The sequence below is a fragment of the Gavia stellata genome, unplaced genomic scaffold (assembly GCF_030936135.1).
Source record: "Gavia stellata isolate bGavSte3 unplaced genomic scaffold, bGavSte3.hap2 HAP2_SCAFFOLD_117, whole genome shotgun sequence".
Lineage (NCBI taxonomy): Eukaryota > Metazoa > Chordata > Aves > Gaviiformes > Gaviidae > Gavia > Gavia stellata.
The window spans coordinates 161,308-179,978 of NW_026777371.1; the positions used below are offsets into that span (position 1 = coordinate 161,308).

At 59.9% G+C, this 18,671-nt stretch overlaps 3 protein-coding genes across 9 annotated transcripts; 1 reads left to right on the forward strand and 2 right to left on the reverse strand.

The window, feature by feature from the left end:
* Positions 1-889: 889 nt before the first annotated feature.
* On the reverse strand, positions 890-3,863 carry WDR13 (WD repeat domain 13). The gene is made up of 9 exons (XM_059835296.1): positions 3,823-3,863; positions 3,284-3,527; positions 2,897-2,991; positions 2,685-2,812; positions 2,272-2,579; positions 1,813-1,993; positions 1,515-1,656; positions 1,303-1,433; positions 890-1,090 (listed from the first exon to the last, which is right to left on the reverse strand). The coding sequence occupies exons 1-9, from the start codon at positions 3,861-3,863 to the stop codon at positions 906-908; spliced, it is 1,455 nt and encodes a 484-aa protein (XP_059691279.1). The 3' UTR covers positions 890-905.
* Positions 3,864-4,722: 859 nt separating this feature from the next.
* TAFAZZIN (tafazzin, phospholipid-lysophospholipid transacylase) lies at positions 4,723-7,754 on the forward strand. 6 transcript variants are annotated; one of them, XM_059835308.1, is made up of 10 exons: positions 4,723-4,867; positions 4,916-5,089; positions 5,427-5,472; positions 5,559-5,644; positions 5,955-6,035; positions 6,295-6,336; positions 6,562-6,624; positions 6,875-6,927; positions 7,187-7,264; positions 7,406-7,754. In XM_059835308.1, exons 1-10 carry the CDS (start codon positions 4,744-4,746, stop codon positions 7,493-7,495), a joined length of 837 nt encoding a protein of 278 aa, XP_059691291.1. In that variant the 5' UTR covers positions 4,723-4,743; the 3' UTR covers positions 7,496-7,754. The 6 variants fall into 6 exon arrangements, with proteins under 6 accessions (XP_059691291.1, XP_059691290.1, XP_059691293.1 ...); XM_059835307.1 differs by having other exon boundaries at positions 4,723-4,852; positions 4,961-5,089; positions 5,559-5,752; XM_059835310.1 differs by having other exon boundaries at positions 4,723-4,852; positions 4,961-5,089.
* Positions 7,755-7,872: 118 nt separating this feature from the next.
* BCAP31 (B cell receptor associated protein 31) lies at positions 7,873-9,617 on the reverse strand. Of its 2 annotated transcripts, none has more exons than XM_059835298.1 (8): positions 9,595-9,617; positions 9,343-9,440; positions 9,132-9,232; positions 8,895-9,039; positions 8,675-8,810; positions 8,471-8,582; positions 8,293-8,393; positions 7,873-8,210 (listed from the first exon to the last, which is right to left on the reverse strand). In XM_059835298.1, exons 2-8 carry the CDS (start codon positions 9,432-9,434, stop codon positions 8,172-8,174), a joined length of 726 nt encoding a protein of 241 aa, XP_059691281.1. In that variant the 5' UTR covers positions 9,435-9,440; positions 9,595-9,617; the 3' UTR covers positions 7,873-8,171. The 2 variants fall into 2 exon arrangements, with proteins under 2 accessions (XP_059691281.1, XP_059691280.1); XM_059835297.1 differs by having other exon boundaries at positions 8,471-8,585.
* Between the last annotated feature and the right edge of the window lie 9,054 nt (positions 9,618-18,671).

An 18,671-nucleotide genomic window follows, 5' to 3' on the forward strand; every position in this document is an offset into this window, starting at 1 on the left:
CAGCACCACCTGCAATGGGAACCCCTCCCACTTCAACACAGGGGGCGGGGCTTACTGCTGTGCCACCGGCTGTCAGCTGGTGTGGGTGTGGCTCACTGCAGGGGGTGGGGCTTTCTCCCAGGGCACCTCCCACTCAAGCACCACCTCCCAGCTGTCTCTCCTGAGGGGGTGGGGCTGGGAGGCAGGGCTTGCAGGGGACACACCCCCCTGCAGCCACACCCACCCACGGGCTCACCCCCCTGCAGTGCGACCCCAACCTGCAGGTCTACAATGTCTTCATCGAGAACCTGGACGAGCGGTTGCCGCGCATCGCTCTCTTCGCCACCCGCCCCATCCGCGCCGGCGAGGAGCTCACCTTCGACTACAACATGCACGGTACCGACCCCTTCCCCATGGGGCCTCGCCCTGCCCCACAGCACACCCCCCTCACCACATAGGACAGCCCTACTGCTGCAGGGTGTGGGGGGTGCCAGGCTGTACCACTGCCCTGGGGCATGGGGGGGTGCCGCAGCATGTACCACTGCTGTGGGGTATGGGGGGGCGGCCTGTATCGCTGGCATGGCGTATGTTGGGGAGGCTGGGCTGAGCAGCGCTGCGGGGAAGGTGGGGTGCCAGCACCCCCCTCACCCCCTGTCTCCCCCCCAGTGGACCCGGTGGATGCTGAGAGCACCCGCATGGACTCCAACTTTGGGCTGGCGGGGGGGGGCCTGGGGGGCTCCCCCCGGGCCCGGGGCCGCATCGAGTGCAAGTGCGGGGCCGCTACCTGCCGCAAGTACCTCTTCTGAGCCACACACACCAGGTGCAAACATGCTTGTTGAATGCAGCAGGTGGTCTGTTCTCTGCTGGGGGGGACATGGCGGCGGGGGGGGGGGGGGCGCGGGAGGACACATACGAGGTGGGGGGAGTCAGGCGTGCTGGCGGCGCCAGACGATGACGGTGCCGGTGGCGTCGCTGGAGGCCAGCAGGCTCTCGTCGCAGTTGAAGGCGACAGCCAGCACCGCCCCGCCGTGGCCCTGCAGCGTGTTGACGGTGGCTCGTGCTGCCCGCCCCACATCGAAGAAGTGCACACATGCATCCTCGCTGCCTGTCACTGTGGGGACAGGGATGGGGGTGCTGGGGGGAGAGGTCATGCGCCCCACCACCCCCTGTGCTGCGGGATTGATTCCCCCTTCCTCTGGGCATACGCCCCCAGACCCCCTGGTGCCCTCCCACTCGTGCAGCCCCTGCTGCTCACCCCAGCACCCCCTTATGAACCCACAAATGCCCCCCGTGGACCCCCGCCCCCCTGGTGCCCCCACGTACCCACGCAGGCACCCTGCCGGAAGGACATGAGGGGGCAGAAGCAGCTGCGCAAGGGCTGTTCCCGGTGCCGTGTAGGGAAGCTGCGCCGCAGCCGCAGCCCCGGTGCCCCTGAGCCTTCCTCCTCCACCACCCTGGGGGGGGACAGAGGGGGATGAGCCCTGCGCCTGCCCCCCAGCCAGCCCCCCCAGCCCCCCAGCGGGCCCCTCCCGCACCGGAATAGCAGCAGGCGGTCAGGGCAGGCGTTGACCAGCAGCGAGGGGTCGGGGGCCTCACGGCTGGCCCAGGCCCGGGCTGAGAGCGAGGTGATGGAGCCACCTGCCTGCACCACCACCCGCGAGGCCTTCGTCAGCCGCCCTGGGGGGAAGAGGGAGGGGATCAGCACCCTGCACTGCCACACGGCCCCCCAGCACCTGTCCCCTCCCCTACCTCCCCAGCACCCTTATGGCACCTTCCCCATGCTGCCCCCCAGTACCCCCCACCCTGCCCCCCCCCCCCCGGCTCCCCCTGTACCAGTGCCGGGGTCGCAGAGGAAGGAGGAGACGGAACCACGGTCGTCGCCAGCCCAGAGGACGCGGCCAGGGGCGTCGAAGCAGAGCGCCAGCACCCGCCCGGGCAGCCGCCCTGCCCCGCCCCGCGCCGCCTTCCCCGTCGAGATGTTCACCACCCGCACCATGTGCCGGGCGCTGCCCACCTGGGGACACGGTGGGGGGGTGCATGGGACACTCCGCGGGATGGGGACGCGCCCCTGTGAACCCCATCCCCCCCCGAGGTGGTCACTGGGGGCTGCTGTGCTTGAGGGACACACGTAGGACGGGGCTCCTGGGGGTACAGGATGGGGGGGGGGGGGTGTAAGGGCGTCCCAGGGGGATGGAAGGGGTGTCACTGACTATGGTGAAGTGGTTGTTGAGCCACCAGGAGGAGCAGGGGGGACCCGGGGGGATGTAGGGGGGCTGTGGGGGTGTCACTGACCACAGTGAGGTTGTTGTTGAGCGGCTGGAAGGCGCAGCAGAGCAGGGCGGCACCGTCGGGGTCGGGCACGCGGCGGATGCAGCGCCCATCAGCGGGGGCCCAGAGCCGCAGGGTGCCATCCAGGGAGGCCGACACCAGGACATCGTTGGAGAGGGACCAGGCGAAGTCGGCCACGCCACCCCCGTGGCCCCGCAGCACCCGCAGCACTGCTGGTGGCCCCGGCGCCAGCCGGCACACGGAGATGGTGCCGTCCAGCGAGCAGCAGGCCAGCAGGTGCCGGTCGTCGTGTGCGAACTGCACCTTTGGCACTGCCCGGCCACAGGTGCCCATCAGTGCTGGCGCCAGCCAGCACCGGCTGCCACAGGCACGCCGGGGGAAACCCACACGCCCCCCCCAGCCCCTACCCCGGTTACCGGCGCTATCAGTGTGCTGGTCAAAGACGTGGTAGACACCAGCAAAGGCGTAGTTCTCGCTCAGTGTCGTATCCCCGGCCATGGCACGGCTTGCCTCTGCCAGCGGCGTCGGCACCACCCCAGGGGGGCTGTGGACCCAGGGGTCTGGGCGTCAGCACCCTGATGCCCTGCTCCCAGCACCCACCGACTCCTGGGGACCCAGGTGTGCTCACCGCTCATCGGGGGCCCCACGGGGGACCCCAGCATGGGAGCCACGGCTGAGGGAGCGCCGATGTCCCCGGGCCACCCGCGGGTCCTCCTCGAAGTCCTGGGGGAAGGACATAGCTGTGGGGGCCTCTACACCCCACTGGGTTGTGGGGATCCCAGAGGGGTACCAGGACCCCACAACCAGCCCAAACTAGGTGCTGGGACCCTGCAGCCCCCCCCCAAATGGGTGCTGCAGCCCTGAGAATGGGTGCTGAGACCCCACAGCTCCCCCAAAACGGGTGCTGCAGCCCCCAGGAGGGGTGCCATGACCCCACAGTCCCCCTGGGTGGGCTCCCTGCCCCCCAGGAAGGGTCGGCAGCCCCTGTCTCCCCATCCCCCTCCCACGGCTGTACCTCCATGCGGTCGAGGGTGGTGCGGCTGGCGCGGAGGGCGCTGCTGCTGTGGGCGCGGCAGCTGCTCTGCTCAGAGAGGGCACCGTAGCGCTGGGCCAGCAGGCGGGTGCGCACCCGCAGGTACCAGCGCCGGGTGCCCCCCTCCAGAGCACCACCCTGCGCTTGCTCCCGCAGCAGCTGGCTGCGGCGTCGCACATACTGCGTTCTGAACTGGGGCCAGCGGGGTGTGCGGTAGGCTGCGTACCTGGGGACACGGAGAGGGGCCCTCGTGCCTGTGGCAGCTGGCACGGGGGGGGGGTGCCGGGCGAGGGGATGAGGGGGGAATAGACGCATGCATGTGTCAGGGACCCAGGTATCAGGATCCGCTCCCCCAAAGGGACCCGGGCATCAGGATGTCCTCCCTGACAGACACCCGGGTGCCCGGGTCGTGTCTCCTCACCAAAAGGGACCAGGCGTCAGGGCAACCCCCCCCTCACAGGGGTGCCCCCTCCCGCAAAGGGACCCGGCGTCAGGGGTTTCCCCCCACCCTCGGGGCTCACCTGGCATCCACGGCGAGCACCTGCTGCCAGACGGCGGCCATGGCGGCGGCGGCCGCCCCGGGGGGCCCTGCGGGGAGAGTGGGGAGCGGGGTGAGGCCGGGCCGGGGGCCCGCTGTCAGCCGGGGAGGGTGGGGCGGGGGCGAGCCCGTGGGTCCCTGCGGGGACCGAGCGGCGGTACCTGCCCGTCCCGCTCCACCTCCGTCTCCTGCCGCCGCCGGGTCCCCGCAGGGCCGGGGCAGGAGGGCGGGGCGGGGCGGGGCGGGGCGGGGCGGGGCTGCCGGGGGGCCGGGGCCGGCCGCGCTCCCCGCCCCTCCGAAATGGCGGCCGCTGCCTCACGCCAAAATGGCGCCGGGCGTCGCCGTGGTGACGGCGCGCAGCGGCGGTGGGCGGGGCATTTCCCGCGCGAGGGGGCGGGGGCCCGCGCGGGGATTGGCGGCGTCCCCGAAGGGGGCGTGGCGTGGCCTCTCCTCTATGGTGCACGCGCCTTCCTAGCCCTCCCTGGTTACCGGCCCCTCTGCCCGGCGCCGCTCGCCTGCCCTAGGTCCTCCCGCTCGCCGCGTTTGCGACCTCGCGCCGCGCTTGACGGCAGCGCCCCCGCATCCCCCGCCAAGTTTGCGATAGTGGGTGGGCGGGGGAGCTGGGGACGGCTCGCTTGACGGCAGGGGGACACTCCTGCTGCGCGACCTTTGCGGCACGCGGCGGGGCGGGCCGGCGCGCTTTACGACAGGGGCGGCTGGGGGTGTGTGGGCCGGGGGCCTCGGGGGGTGGGGGGGCTCCGGGGCCGTCGTGGTGGGCCGGGAGGGGCCCTGCTGCCGTCCCCAGCCGTCCGTGACGCGCCCCCCCTCTCCGTCCCGCCTCCCCTCCCCGTCCCGCCTCCCCTCCCCGTCCCCAGGCGCCGTCCCGGGCCCCCGCGATGGCAGCATGCCGCTGGCGGTGAGGTGGCCCTTCCCCGCTGGGCCGCCCCTGCCCTGGGCTCTGGCCAGCCGCCTCGTTACCGGCCTGGTGGGCACCTACAGCTGCGTCTGGACCCGTGAGTACCCCGCCGGTGCCCCACCAGCGGCCGGGGGGCGGAGGCGGCTGGAGGGCGGGTGAGCCTTTCCCCGCCGCGCCCCCCCCCAGGCCCTCGTCCCCCTGCCAGGGTACCTGAACCGGCTGCGGGTGCACAACGCCGAGGTGCTGCACGAGCTGGTGGAGCGCCGGGGGCCTCGCACCCCCCTCCTCACTCTCTCCAACCACCAGTCCTGCATGGACGACCCCCACCTCTGGGGTACAGCTGGCTGTGGGGGGGCCGGGCGGGTTCCCAGGGGATCCTAAGGATGCTGAGGGGTGGCCCTGGGGTGTTGGGGCGTCCCCAAGGGTGTTGGAGGGGTTCCCAGTGGACCTTGAGGGAGGTGGGGGGTGCTGGGGGGGCCCCAGTGGATCTTGAGGGAGGTGGGGGGTGCTGGGGCGGTCCCAGTGGATCTTGAGGGAGGTGGGAGGTGCTGGGGGGGTCCCCAGGAGATCCCAAGGAGTTTCTGAGGGAGCTGGGGGTCTCTGTGGGTCTGTCTGGGGTCTTTGTCCGGTCTGGGGCTGCCCCTGCGACCCCCACTCTATCTCTCTGCCAGGTTCTCTGAAGCTGCGGCACGTCTGGAGCCTGCACAAGATGCGGTGGTGAGCAGTGGGGGTGGGAGGGGCTGCAGGGGGGTGTCCTGGGGAGTCCTCTCCCTGCTCACCCCCTGTCCTGCCCCCCTCCCCAGGACCCCCACGGCTGCTGACATTTGCTTCACTCGGGAGCTGCACTCGCGTTTCTTCAGCTTGGGCCGCTGTGTCCCCGTCTGCCGGGGTGAGCGGGGGGCAACTGGGAGGGACTGGGGTCAACTGGGCAGCGGGGGTGCAGGGCTGAGGGGGAAATCCCTATCTGTACTGGGGGCATCCCAGTTTGTACTGGGGGGTGCCAAGAGCTGCTGGCACAGGCCTAACCTGGTCTGGGGGTTCCCAGTCTGTACTGGGGTGCTCGTGGCCCATACTGGGAGAGATTCCAGTTTACTTTGGGGGACCGAGGGGGGTGGTTGTGCTGGGCTGATTCCAGTCCGTACTGGAAAGATCCCAGTCCGTACTGCAGGAATCCCAGTGCGCTGAACTGGTGTCCCTAGGGGATGGCGTGTACCAGCGAGGGATGGACTTCATCCTGGAGAAGCTCAACCAGGGGGACTGGGTGCACGTCTTCCCTGAGGGTACTGGGGGAACTGGGGAACGGAGGGTTCGTTTGCTCTAGAGGCACTGGGAGAGACTAGGAACGTTGGATCTGGGGAAGGTGTTTATATCAAGGTCACTGGGACCCCAGCGGGGGGTCAGGGGGGAACTGGGAGGGACTGGGAGCCACAGGGATTGGCCTGCTTCCTTCTCCGGATCTGGGGGCGGGGGGGGGGCCGGGGGGACCCTTGGGGGTCTCCTACCCTGCCCCTCTCCCCCCATGGCCCTGTGTCCCTGCAGGCAAAGTGAACATGGGGCAGGAGTTCGTGCGCTTCAAGTGGGGTGAGCCCCCCCGTCCCCCTCGACCCGCCCCCATCCCCTAGCTGTCCCCTGCCCCTCAACTGCTCCTTGACCCCTGTTGTCCCCCCTGCCCCCTGGTTGCCCCCCCGCCATCCGCACTTGCCCTCTCTGCCCCCTAACCGCTCCTCTGCCCTCTCACGCCCCCCCCTCCAATCACCCCCTCAAGGGCTGCCTGGCCCCCCAAAATGGCCACCTTGCCCCCTGCAGGCATTGGGCGCCTCCTGGCCGAGTGCCGCCTCGACCCAGTCATCCTGCCCCTGTGGCATGGGGGTGAGCGGGGCTGGGGGGGAAGGGGCTGGGAGGTTGTGGGTGTGGGGCTGGGAGGTTGTGGGTGGGGGGCTGGAGGAGCTGGGGGGTGGGGGGGGCCGGGGCGCTTGTGGGGCCACGGGGGAGAGTGGGACGGGGGATGTGGGCAGGTGGGTCTGGGGGGGGGGGAGTCAGGAGACCACGGCGGGGGGGTCCCGCTGTGGGGCCTGTCCTGCCGCTAGGCCGCGCAGGCGCCTGCTGAACCCCGTGCCAGGCATGAACGATGTCCTGCCCAACGTCCCCCCGTACGTGCCCCGCGTGGGGCAGGTGAGTGAGCGGAGGTGGGGGGGGTGTGGTGGTGCTGGGGTGCGAGCCACACAGACACCCCAGCTATGGGGTGTGATGGGTGGCTGTGGGGCAGGGAGTGGGGCAGGCTTGGTAAGTGCTGTGGGGCCGGGCTGTGGGGTGTCAGTGGGGCAGGGCAACTCCGTGGTGAGGCTGTTGGAGTGGGGGGTGACTGTGGGGCGGGCTGTGGGACCTTTGAGGCGTGTGGGGCAAGCTGTAGGGTACTGACGCTGTCTTGCAGCGGATCACGGTGGTTGTGGGGCGACCGTTCAGTGTCCGGCCCCTCCTCGAGCGGCTCCGGGCTGAGGGTACATCGACGGTGAGTACTTGGGGGGCTGCCCCATGGGAGGCAGGGGGATGCTGGTCTGCTCCACAGCTCTGCAGGGCCTGTTCCCCTTGGCCCCAGGCTCTATGGGGCCCAGCCCCACAGCTCTGTGGGGCCTTGTCCCTTATCCCCTAGGTGGAGATGCGGAAGGCGCTGACCGATTTCGTGCAGAAGGAGTTTGAAGCGCTGCGGGGCCAGGCCCGGGCCCTGCACCCTGCCCCATAGTGTAAGGGACGCCCCACGGATGAACAGAGGAACTGCCCCACGCATGGTGTGAACTGCCCCATGGCATGACAGCCCCGCAGCCGTCCCTGCAGCCTCATAGGCCCCCGCAGACGGACAGACTGTCCCTCGGTGCGACGGCCCCAAGGCTGTCCCCGCAGCACCGTGGGATGCTGGTGGAAGGACAGGCAGACAAAAAAGCTGCCCCATTGTGTGCCCCCCTGCTCCTGTACACGGTGCCAATAAAGGTGGTGGAGCCTCAGTGGTCTGTGGACCCGGGCGGGGGATGTGGGCTGCTGGGGCGGTAAAGGGAACCTGGGGGAGGCTGGGGGTCCGCGAGGGAGCGGGGAACGGAGACGAGCCCAGCCTGATCCCACGTGTTTATTGAAGCAGAAGCTGGCGGCAGGGGGGTGAAGGGGCCCGCTGCCCACACCCAGGGATCCGCCCCCGGCCCTGGCAGGGGCAAAGGGGGACTCAGACCCTGCCCACCGCCACCTCCTACCCCCAGCGTGCTGCCACAGAGCAGGGGAGTCCCCAGACCTGTTGCTGGGGGGGTCCCTCGAAACACCTTGTCCAAGTCATGCACCCACCCCTCCCTGTGCCCAAGGCTGGGGGGGGAAGCAGGGGTGTGGCCTGGTCCGGTGGGTGGGGCTTCGGCTGGGGAGCGTGACATGGTCCCTCACTCCTCCTTCTTGTCCTGGGGGCCATCATGGGCTGCCTGGGGAAGGGGGGGGGGCAAAGGTTAGGGGGGGCTGAGTCGGGTTTGGGGGGTGCAGAGGGAGTTCAGGGCCCCCCCGTACCTGCAGGCGGGCATGCTGCTCCAGCAGCCGGTCGTACTCCCGTGTCAGCCCTTCGGCCTGGCGCCGCATGGCCTGCACCTCGTTCTCTGCCTTCTCCAGAGCTGGCGGGGGGGGGGGGAAGGGGGGTGGTGTCAGGGTCACCCCCAAAACCTGCAGCCACCCCTGCCCCGCCACATACTGCGCTTGCTGGCTGCCAGCTCCTCTTTCAGCTTCTCCACCTTGGCCTTGAGGGTCTCGTTCTCGTCATGGGAGGGAGACGGGCTGCCCCCATCACCCCCTGCCTCCTGCAGCTGCTGGGGGGGGCCACACCGGGGGCACATCAGGGCCTGAGGCACCCGGTGGGGCCCCCTTCCACCCCCCGGCCCCCCACCTGCCACGGTACCTTCCGCAGGGCATCGTTGTCCTCCATGTAGCGGCGGGCAGCTTGGCTGGCGCCTTCTGCCTGTTTCCGGAAGGCCTCGCTGGAGGCACCCAGCACGGCCTGCTGCGAGATGAGGGTGACCAGGCGGCGCAGGAGGCTGCGGGAGGCAGGGTGAGCCGGGCCCTGCGACACCCCCCTACCTCACCCCCCACGCACACCCCCCCGGGCCCCCCCCACTCACAAAGAGAGCAGGAGGGCGAAGCCGGCCAGGTAGAGGTTGCGCTGGGCACGGAAGAGCTTCATGTGGAAGTGCTCGAGGGCACCAGGGCTGCTCTGCAGGGCCACCCGCTCTGTCACGTCGTACTTACGAGTCTCCCGCAGGGCGTCTATGGAGAGGTGGGCATCAGCAGGGGGGGAGCAGCCCAGACCCCCCTCCCTGACACCCCAACTGCCCTGCGGGGGTGGTGCCAGCACCCACCGAAGAGCAGGAGGACGAGGATGATGATGAGGACGACGAAGACGGTGTTGCCGTAGGCCACGGCCAAGCCCACCAGGCGTGACTTGAAGATCTTCTGCCATCTGGGGAGGACGGAGGTCAGGGACCGGAGCCCCAGGACACCAGCTCAGCCCCGGGGACCCCCCCACCCCCAGGACCGCCCCTCAGCCCCAGGGGATCCCTCCTGCCCTACCTGGCGGCCGAGACGAAGGGGATGCAGAGCAGGAGGACGAGGAAGACCTCGGCGTAGAGGAAGGTGGCTACCGCCGTCCACTGCAGGCTCATGGCGGCCTGGAAGGCGGGGGGGAGTGGGCAGAGAGAGGAGGGATGGACCCCGGTCGCGCGCCCCGCCCTCACCGGGGACCCTGCCCCGCCAGCCCCACCCCCCCGGGATCACTATCTGCTCCCCCCCCCCGCCCCCTCAAGCGGCCTCGCCGGTTCTCACTATCTGGCAGCGGCGCCCCGTCTCCGCCGACCACCACCCCCGCCCCTACCGGAAGCAGGACTTGGCCCGGAAGGGAAGTCCCGCCCACGCCTGGGCGGCAACGCCCAATCAGAGCCGCGGGAAGTGCCGGCACGCCTACCCTCCGGCGCCTACCGAGGCGGAAGGAGGCGCCGCTGCTTCCGGTGGCGGCCGCCATCTTCCCTCCCGCCTGCAGAGGGGTCGCCGCTTCCACCGGTTCTGTCATGGCCGCGGCGGCTCCAGAGCAGTGTGTGTGTGGGGTACCAGATAGTGAGTTCGGGCATCCGTTGCCGGCAACGGGGTGCCAGATATTGAACTGCCCCGCTGCGGCGAGGCGGGGGGGCGCTGAGGGGACCGGGGATGGGGAGAGCAGGCGTCCCGCGGGGCATGCCGGGAGCTGTAGTTCTTCAGGTGCTGGGGTCCCGATGGGCCGCCTGGCCGCGCGGGGCATGCCGGGAGCTGTAGTTCTCAGCCAGGGTGGCCCGTTGGCGGTGTTGGTCTGTGGTAGGAGGTGTATAGGTTGGGACGGGGGTAGGAGCGTTCTGGAGGGCAACGGGGCCCTCTGTGGCCCCCGGCAAAGGCCCTGGTGCGCTCTGGAGGGCAGCGGGGCTCCTTACCTTGTTGGTGCGATACACAAAGTTGTGGTAAAAGTGTTATTGTTCTTGTTGCTTCCAGTAACAATCCACCTCATCCGTGCTTCACAAGCTGCAGGCCTAAGCCAGAGCAGGAGACTTGCCCAGGTGTCTCTCCGTGGTCCTCCCCTTCCCCAGGTGATTGTGGTTGGGGCGGTGGGCGAGGCCAGGGGTGTTACAACCACAAGACACTCATTCTGCTGCTTGTTTTCCTGTGTGTCAGTCGGATCCCACAGTACCATGAGGCCTCTCGGTGGTGCGTTTCCCTCGGCTCTTGCGGCTGCTGCGCAAGCTTCCTGCAGAAATACTGAGAATTTGAGTTAAATTGTCAGAGGTGAGAAGAGCAGAGGGGCAGCAGCAGAAGCTTCCAAGCAAAGCGATGTGCTTCTGAGGAGGATGTTGCTGTGGAAGAGGTTGGCATTGGCCTGTGTGACTGGTAGCACTCTGTGCAGGCTGATCAAGAGGAACCTGGCAATAGCAGCAGCATCTTAAATCACTGGAGCAGACTTCGTGGAGGATGGGACCTGACCCTCAGCCCTCTGAAGGCAAAGCTGAGGGGCAAATGCCATGGGGTGGTGGTGTGGGGTGGAGAGAGGTTGCGAGTGGGGCTGAAGTCAGCGCAGCGGAGAGGGCTTTCCAGGAGCAGCAGTGTTTGGGCACAGATGGAGGGCATGGGGTCTCTCCCACACAATGTGAGCGTGTGCTGGGCAGGGCAGTTCCCACCTGTGCTGTCATGTAGTCCGTGTCCTCTGTTCTGCCTTCCTCAGGTTTCGATGTCCCCCTTGGTCTTTGTGCTCAGCAAGTTTGGTGTGCCCCTAAGTGGGCATCCGTAGTCTTGAATGCCTTGCCTCATCTGCATAGAGTCGGTCAAGTGCTTCTTGTCTTGCAATTGAAGCTTCAATTGCGGATCCGTCTTGCGTGTGTTGCACTGTAGGTGTTTCTGGGATTCTCCTTGCAGCGGCCGTGGGGGGCTGTGTCAGCAACTCTTCCCTTGAGAACCCTGTTTTCATGGGTCTTCTTTCTGGGGTTTCTTCCCCACATCCTTACATTCTTAGGTCTTACAGCCTGGCTTCTTGCACATCCATCGTCTCAGTTTTGATGGTTACTTCTTGTCATGGGCCATTATGTTTGACTCTTTTCTGGGGCTGTCATAGAGTCTCCTCGCCTCACCGTTGTGGCCCTGTAGGTCTTCTTACCCAACAGCGTCTCCGGTCCAGGAGTCATTCTTCTTGCCGAGAGTTTTTTCCTCTTTGAGTCCCATTGTCTGTAGTGTTATGAGTAGTGTCGGTCTCTGCATGTGTGCGTGTTTGGCTTGGAGCTGCTCTGCCCAGGGGTGTGGAGTCAGGGGTAGGTGGGATAGCAGTAAGAGCCTGTGGTTAATATGTTGATACGCTTAGACTGTTTAGGCAACGGTTGTACAGTCATCTCAGATCAAGTAGCCATCAGCAGGTTGTGTGGACAGTCATTTCCATAGTGTTTCATGGGGATGATTTGAACCGCGTGGGAGGGGCTGTTCAGCGGTAGGGAAGCAGATGGAATCTCAAAGGTGTTAAGGCTTATATGTCTGGGGCTTAAAGTTTGGTCAGGGCAGTTCCAGCCTGTGTCTGTGTTGTGTAGTTTTTGTAGTCTGTCTTGTGTGTCTTATACCATACCTTTCTCAGGTCTTGATGTCTCCATAGCTTTTTGTGATCAGCAGGCACCTCGGTAGCCCTCCCAAGAGCCTCGAGTGCATCTCCTCATCGGCATAGTGCCTGTCGAGCCCTTCTTGTCTTGCAATTATAGCTTAAAGTGTGGATCTGTCTGGCATGTGTCACATCTACGATGTTTCTGAGCAGTCACCTCTTGTGGTGGCGAGCCAGGTGGCACCTGCAGCTCTGCTCTTGACAGATCTGTTTGCACTTCTGGGGTTTCATCCCCATGTCCATAACAATTTTAGGTCTTAAAGCCCGGCTTCTCTTACATCTGTCATTCTGGTTTTGACAGTAGCTTTTTCTCTCATGGGCTGCGGCAGTCGCTTCTCTTTCCTGGGGCCACTATAGAGCATCTGCGCTGTCGTGGTGCCGTAGGGCTTCTCTGCCGGCGTCGTCTTCCCTATGGGAGTCATTCTTCCCACTTACGGTCTTCTCACGTCTCACAGTCACGTCGTTTGTGGTGTCTGTGTGCAGTGTCAGTCTGTGTGTCAGGGTCAGAGCTGCCCTGCCCAGGGGTATAGCAATACTAAAGATAGGGGTATCAATTAGTCGTAATATTGTTTTTGTTTTTTTTTTTTAAGTGTTCAAATCACTCTAGCTTTTAAAGGATGTGTTGTATTTTGAGCTGACCTGTTTCCGAAGATGCTTCCTTTAGCTCAGCTACTATGCTTTGCTATCCCTTGTTCTGACTGAATTCCTCTATTTTCTTCTGTGCTTTTTTTGGGTGAATAAAAAGAAGGGGTCTGGGAGGGTGATGATGTCATTTGGGGCACCCCGATGTCACTGTGAGGGGTGTTGATGTGGTGGAGGAGCAGGTGAGTGGGGGATGAGGGGGTGTCCCCCCTCAAAAAGGGGGGGTCACAGCCCAAAAATGCCTGAAAATTCGGGGGGGGGGGGGTTTAAAAAATATTAAAAACTGTAAATATGGGTGTGAAGTGTTGAAATATATTAAAAATGATGTATTTTTCTCTATGTTGAAAAATAATATTTATTTATATATATATATATAAAAATATATATATATAAAAAAATAAGGATTTCAAAATAAAACCCTATATCTACCATTTCAGGGAAGAAATTTTTCCCAGTATCCAATCTAAACCTCCCCTGGCACAACTTGAGGCCATTTCCTCTTGTCCTAGAAAGACTTTTTAAAGTCTATAAAGAAATTTAAGTGTCAAGATACATAAGTCTGAACAGATATATAGTCTGAAGAGATATTATATATAATAAGTGTTAATATTAAAGTCTAAGTAGATATAAGTAAGTGGAAACAGACATGTAAGTGGAAATAGACATAGTCTAAATAGATATAAAAGTGTAAATAGAGATGACATGTAAGTGTAAACAGATTACATAGAAGTGTAAATAGATACATATGTAAGTATGTATATGTCTAAATAGATATCTCAGTGGAAATAGAGAATATATATAAAACATAAATATATTCCCTAAATATATATGTGTGTGTAAACAAATACATAAGTGTACATGTCTTTAAAGGTTTTTAAAATGCAAAGAAACCCTCTTTATAGAGAGAATTTAAAACCAGCCCCCCCCCCCCAATATCTCTCTATTGAAGATAGAAAAGCGCTTTCAAAAGCTGCCCCTTCCCCCTTCTCATTTTCCCCCTTTTCCATTCCTGATTTGGGGCCAGTTCCCCCAGATGAGGACTTTCCCCTGTGGGGCCACGCACACAGAGCGGGAGCTCCTGACATGGCATAAAAATACCCCAAAACTCCTGATTTTGGGTCTGTGACGGAGAAAAAATAAACGTGAACAAACCCCCAATTTGGGGCTCCGGGCAAAGCCAAATCTGCCTGGATTTGTGCAGGCGGAAAGCAAAAAAACCCCTGATTTTCATGCGCAAAAGCAAAAATCCCCGATTTTTGTGTTGCGGAAAAGTGCCTTTAAAACCCCGAATTGAGTATTTTTGGAAAAGCAAAGAAACACCATTTTTGTATTATGGAAAAGCAAAAAACCCCTCCGTTTGGGGAAAACTGGGGGTGGAGCACTGGCAGTTTGAGGGGCTTCGCTTGGGGTCATCCAGAGCGGATTATCTGTTGCGCGTTATCCCAGCGTGTCATCCACTGGGGATGCCTGGGCTGTGTGGCGTTCTTGTGGCCGAAATGCAGCACTGCTGCGCGGCCTCGCGCTGCGGCTGCTCTGGTGCGCCACTGGCGGCGGCGCATGTGTGGGACGCGCGGGTCCGGGCGGTGGCGGCGGGTGAGGGCCGAGGCCACCGGTGTCCTGTTGCCCCGTGGGTTCCCCCCCGCCTTTCTCCAGCTCACTCTTTCTTGCTTCCCATCCCTGTTTTCCAAATTCCCCCCTCTGCCATGTAGCCTGTCGCTTTTTTCTTTTCTCCATCTCTCTATGTCCCTCTCACTACCCCATTTTTAATTCTTCCTCTCTGCCCTGCTATTTTTGCCTTTCTCCATCTCTCTCTGGCCAGCTCCCTGTCCCTATTTATGAATTCCTCCCTCTTCTTCCTGCACCCACTGCTATTCCCTGTGATTTCCATCTCTCTCTGTCCTGCTCCATGTCCCCAGTTTTTAATTCCTCCCTCTGCCCTCCATAACCTGTCTGGATTTTTTCCTTGGTGTCTCTCTGTGTCTGGCTCCCTTTTTCCGTGTTTTAATTCCACATTCTCTGTCCCGTAGCCCCACACTACTTGTTTGTCTTTCTCCATCTCTCTCTGTTTGGCTCCAAGCTGCTAGTTTTTATTTCCTCCCTATCTGTCTTGTAGCTCATTGCTTTTTTTTTTTTTCTGTCTTCATGTCTTTGTCTGGCTCCCAGTCCCTGTTCTTTAATTCCTCCCTCTTCTCTGTAGCCTATTGCTATTTTTTTTCTATTCTTCATCACACACTCCCTGTGGCTCCCCGATCACCCTATTTTAGAATTCCCCCCTCGTCTTTCTGTACACATTGCTATTCTTTTCGCTCTCCAGCTCTCTCTTTTTTTTCTGGCTCCCTGTCCCTATTTCTTAATTCTTCACTCTTTGCCCTGTAGTGTGTAGCTATGTGGTTTCTTTTGTGTTGTTCCCCCGTGCCCTCCACTGTTCTTTTCTTGCCTTTCCTTGTCACTCTGGCCTACTACCCATCACTGTCTTTCTTTTTTTTTTTTCTTTCTCCATCTCTCTGTCTCTAATGTTTCTTTCTCCATCTGTGCCCTGCTCCTGGTCTCTTTTCTCTTACTCTCTCTGTCTTCCATCCTCCCCCTAACTTCTTGCCCGTATATCTACATACCACTGCCTATCTCATTGTTTCTCGCTGTGTCCCCCTGCCCAGCTCACTGTTCCGTTATTCCCCTCTGTCCTGCTCCCTGGCCTTTTTTTCTCATCCTGCAGTCCATCACTGCTTTTTCTTTCTCCATCTCTTTGTCCTGATCTGTGTCTCTCTCTTTTTTTTCCCCCTCAATCCCTCTGGCTTGTCCCCTGTCTTTTTCTCTCCCTCCCTCCTTCCTTATCCTCTGATTAAATGTCTGTCTTGATCTGTCTGTTCTGCTTCCTGCTCATCATTTTCTCTCTCTTTGCCTCTGTCCTGCTCCCTGACACTGTTTTTCTTCTGCTATGTCCCTGCAGGGCTCCTCACCCCTTTTTTATGGATTTCTCCATCTCGCTGTCCTTTTCCCTGTACCTTTCTTTCTCTGCTCCTCAGTCCTTCTCCCTCATCTTATTTTTATCTTTCTCCTCCTCTGTCCTGCTCCCCATCGCTGTGTTTTTGTTCTCTGCATCTGCTGCTCCAGTAACGACTGCCGAGTTGTCCCAGGGGAAGGGTGAGCGTACAGGCACCGAGCCCCAGAGCAGGCTCACTCCTGGGACTTACACGCATTAACAGATAAACGCTCGTGGCTGTGTTTGTAGTCCTTTGTACTTGGTGAGTGGCTGTCAGAGTCCAGGGGAGCCGGTGACACAGTGGGTGTGAGGGGCTGCGGCTGCAGCTGTGGGCTGCCGGGTGAGGGCCAGTGAAGCTGATGGCAGTGTGTAAGAGGGCTGCAGCCCCAGGGGCTGGTGCTGCGGGGACATGCCTGCCTGAGAGTGCCGCAAGGGTGTTTCCAAGACACAGGCTGACGGTCTGTTGGAGTCCGGCCCCGTCCCAGGGATCTTCCGAGAGCTGGTGGAGAGGAAGCAGGAAGAGGGGCAGGAGGTGGCTGCCCCCACCCCTCCAGGTACCTGGAGGCCTTCCCACCCCCTGGAAAAGGTGCTGGGTGCCTCCCCCACTCCACCAAACTCCTCCAGCCCTGCTCACCCTACGCAGCTGCCCCCAGCTCCGGTGCCTCCCCTGAAGCCTGTCCCATAGCCACAGACTGCCCCTGAGCCCTGTCCTCACGGCACCAATTATTCTCCATAAATGCAGGTGCCGTTATCATCAGTTCGGGGAAAGAGCGGTGTCTCCAGAAGCGCCTGCAGAAGGAGGGGTTCCTGCCTGAGGAGAGCTGCAGTAATCACTGTGGGTAACAGCTGCTTGTCCTTTTCCTTTCCCAGAGGCAGCACTGAGGACGCGGTTGCCGGTTTGTCTCCGGGGATGTTGTTCACGCATCTGGCTCGGGTTTGCGTGGCTTGCCTTTGCCCTCATCCTCCCAGCAGCTTGGGCGAAAAGGGACAGTGGAGGGCTTACTGGCTGTGGGCAGGAGCTGCCGCGGCTGAAGCTGGAGAGGCCAGAAAAAGGTAAAGCAGCTGAAGAATAAAACCAGGGGGATCCATCTGACAGCTGCCTCCAGCTGCAAACAGGAGACAGCCTGCCTCTCCGGCTGAGGAAGGATCCCTCTTAGTGTAGTCCTCGGCAGATCCGATCAGCAGCGTGCACGGCAGAGCCTGTATGCGTAGCCAAAAGCACGGGACGGCTGTGTGGTGTGTGCGCGTGTGAGGCTATGTATCTGGGAAGTCTCACGTTGTAAGAGCTGTAAGACACCAATCTATTCTTCTAGGCGGGTGACAGTCAAGTGACCAAAGCTACAGAAGAGGAAGGCAGATGGGGAGAGAAAGAGACAGAGAAAGATGCGTCTGAACTGTCACATTCTCCCAGCAGCCGATCTTGCTGTATGTCAACTTTTATCCATTTTTCTGTCCCCATTTTTGATTTTTTTTCTTGCTGGTCCTTTACCCAGTGGCTTTTAAAATTTTCTTTCTGTGTCTACTTTAACCAATTCACTCTATTTTTAAATTTTTTCCTGTCTGTCCGGAGCCCCGTTGCTTTTTCAATTTTCATTCTATGTCTACTTTCATCAAGCTCCCTATGCATATATTTTAATTTATTCCTGTCTGTCATGTACTACGTCACTTTAAAAATTTTCTTTCCATGTCCATCTCTATTTTTTACCGTATCCTTATTTTTAAAATTTTTTTCTTGTCTTAATGTTATCGCTTATTAAATTTTCCTTCTATATCAACATTTATTATGTTTGCTGTCCCTATTTTTCATTGTGTTCCTGTCTCTCCTGTACCCCGTCACTTTTTAAACGTTCTTACTACGTCTCCATTTATCTAGTTTCCCGTCCCCATTTTAAATTTTTTTTTTCCTGTGTTTCCTGGAGCAGAACTTTTCAAATTTTATTTCTGCGTGTGCTGGTTTTGGATGGGATAGAGTTGGCCTTCTTTGCAGTAGCTGGTACGGGGCTACGTTTTGGGGTTGTTCTGCAAACAGCATTGATAGCACAGGGATGTGTTAGTTACCGCTGAGCAGCGCTTGCCCATCGTCAAGGGCTGCTCTGCCCCTCGCCCTGCCCTGCCAGCCAGCAGGCTGGGGGTGCACACGGACTTGGGAGCGGACGCAGACGGGACAGCTGACCCCAACCGACCAAAAGGATATTCCAGACCATATGACATCGTGCTCAGCAATAAAACTGGGGGTGGACGTCGGTTGGGGGGGGTGGCTGCTCGGGACTGGCTGGGCATCGGTCGGATGGTGGTGAGCAATTGTTTTAATTGGCATCATTGTTTTTCTTGGGTTTTATTTTCCTCTTTGTTGTTTGTTTTTTCTTTTTTTTTAAATTTCTTTTTATCATACTCTTTTTATATCAACCCACGAGTCTCTCTTTCACATTTACCCTTCCAATTCTCCCCCCATCCCAGCTGTATGGTGCTTAGTTGCCAGCCAGGGTTAAACCACGATGCTATGTCTATTTTTATGAAGCTGCCTATTGCTATTTTTTAAATAATCAAATATTTAAGAAATATTTTTAGATATTTTAAATACTTTAAAAATATTTTCTGTCTGCCGTGTACCCAGTCGCTTTTAAAATTTTCTTTCTATGTCTACTTTTACCCAGTTCACTGTCTTCATTTTTTAATTTATTCCTCTGTCCTGTGCCCCATCACTTCTAAATTTCCTTTCTATTTCTCAGTTCACTGTCACTATTTTTTAAAATTTTCCTGTTTGTCCTGTACCCAATCACTTTAAATTTTCCTTCTATGACTATTTGTATCAAGCTGCGTATCACTGTTTTTTAATACTTTCCTGGCTACCGTGTACCCTGTTGCTTTTTATATTTTTGTTTTCTACATCTACTTTAACCTAGTCACTATCTTTATTATTTCTTTATTTCCTTAATCACCGTTGAAAATTTTAAAACTTTGACATTTTCTTTCTACTTTTATCCCATTGATGGTCTTTATATGCCTTCCTTTACTTTTTTAATTATGTCTTGTCTTTCCTTAATGCTGTTGCTGTTCAAATTTTTTTTCTACATCTGTTTTAGTTCGCCGTTCCCTTTTTTTAATACTTCATTTATTTCCCTA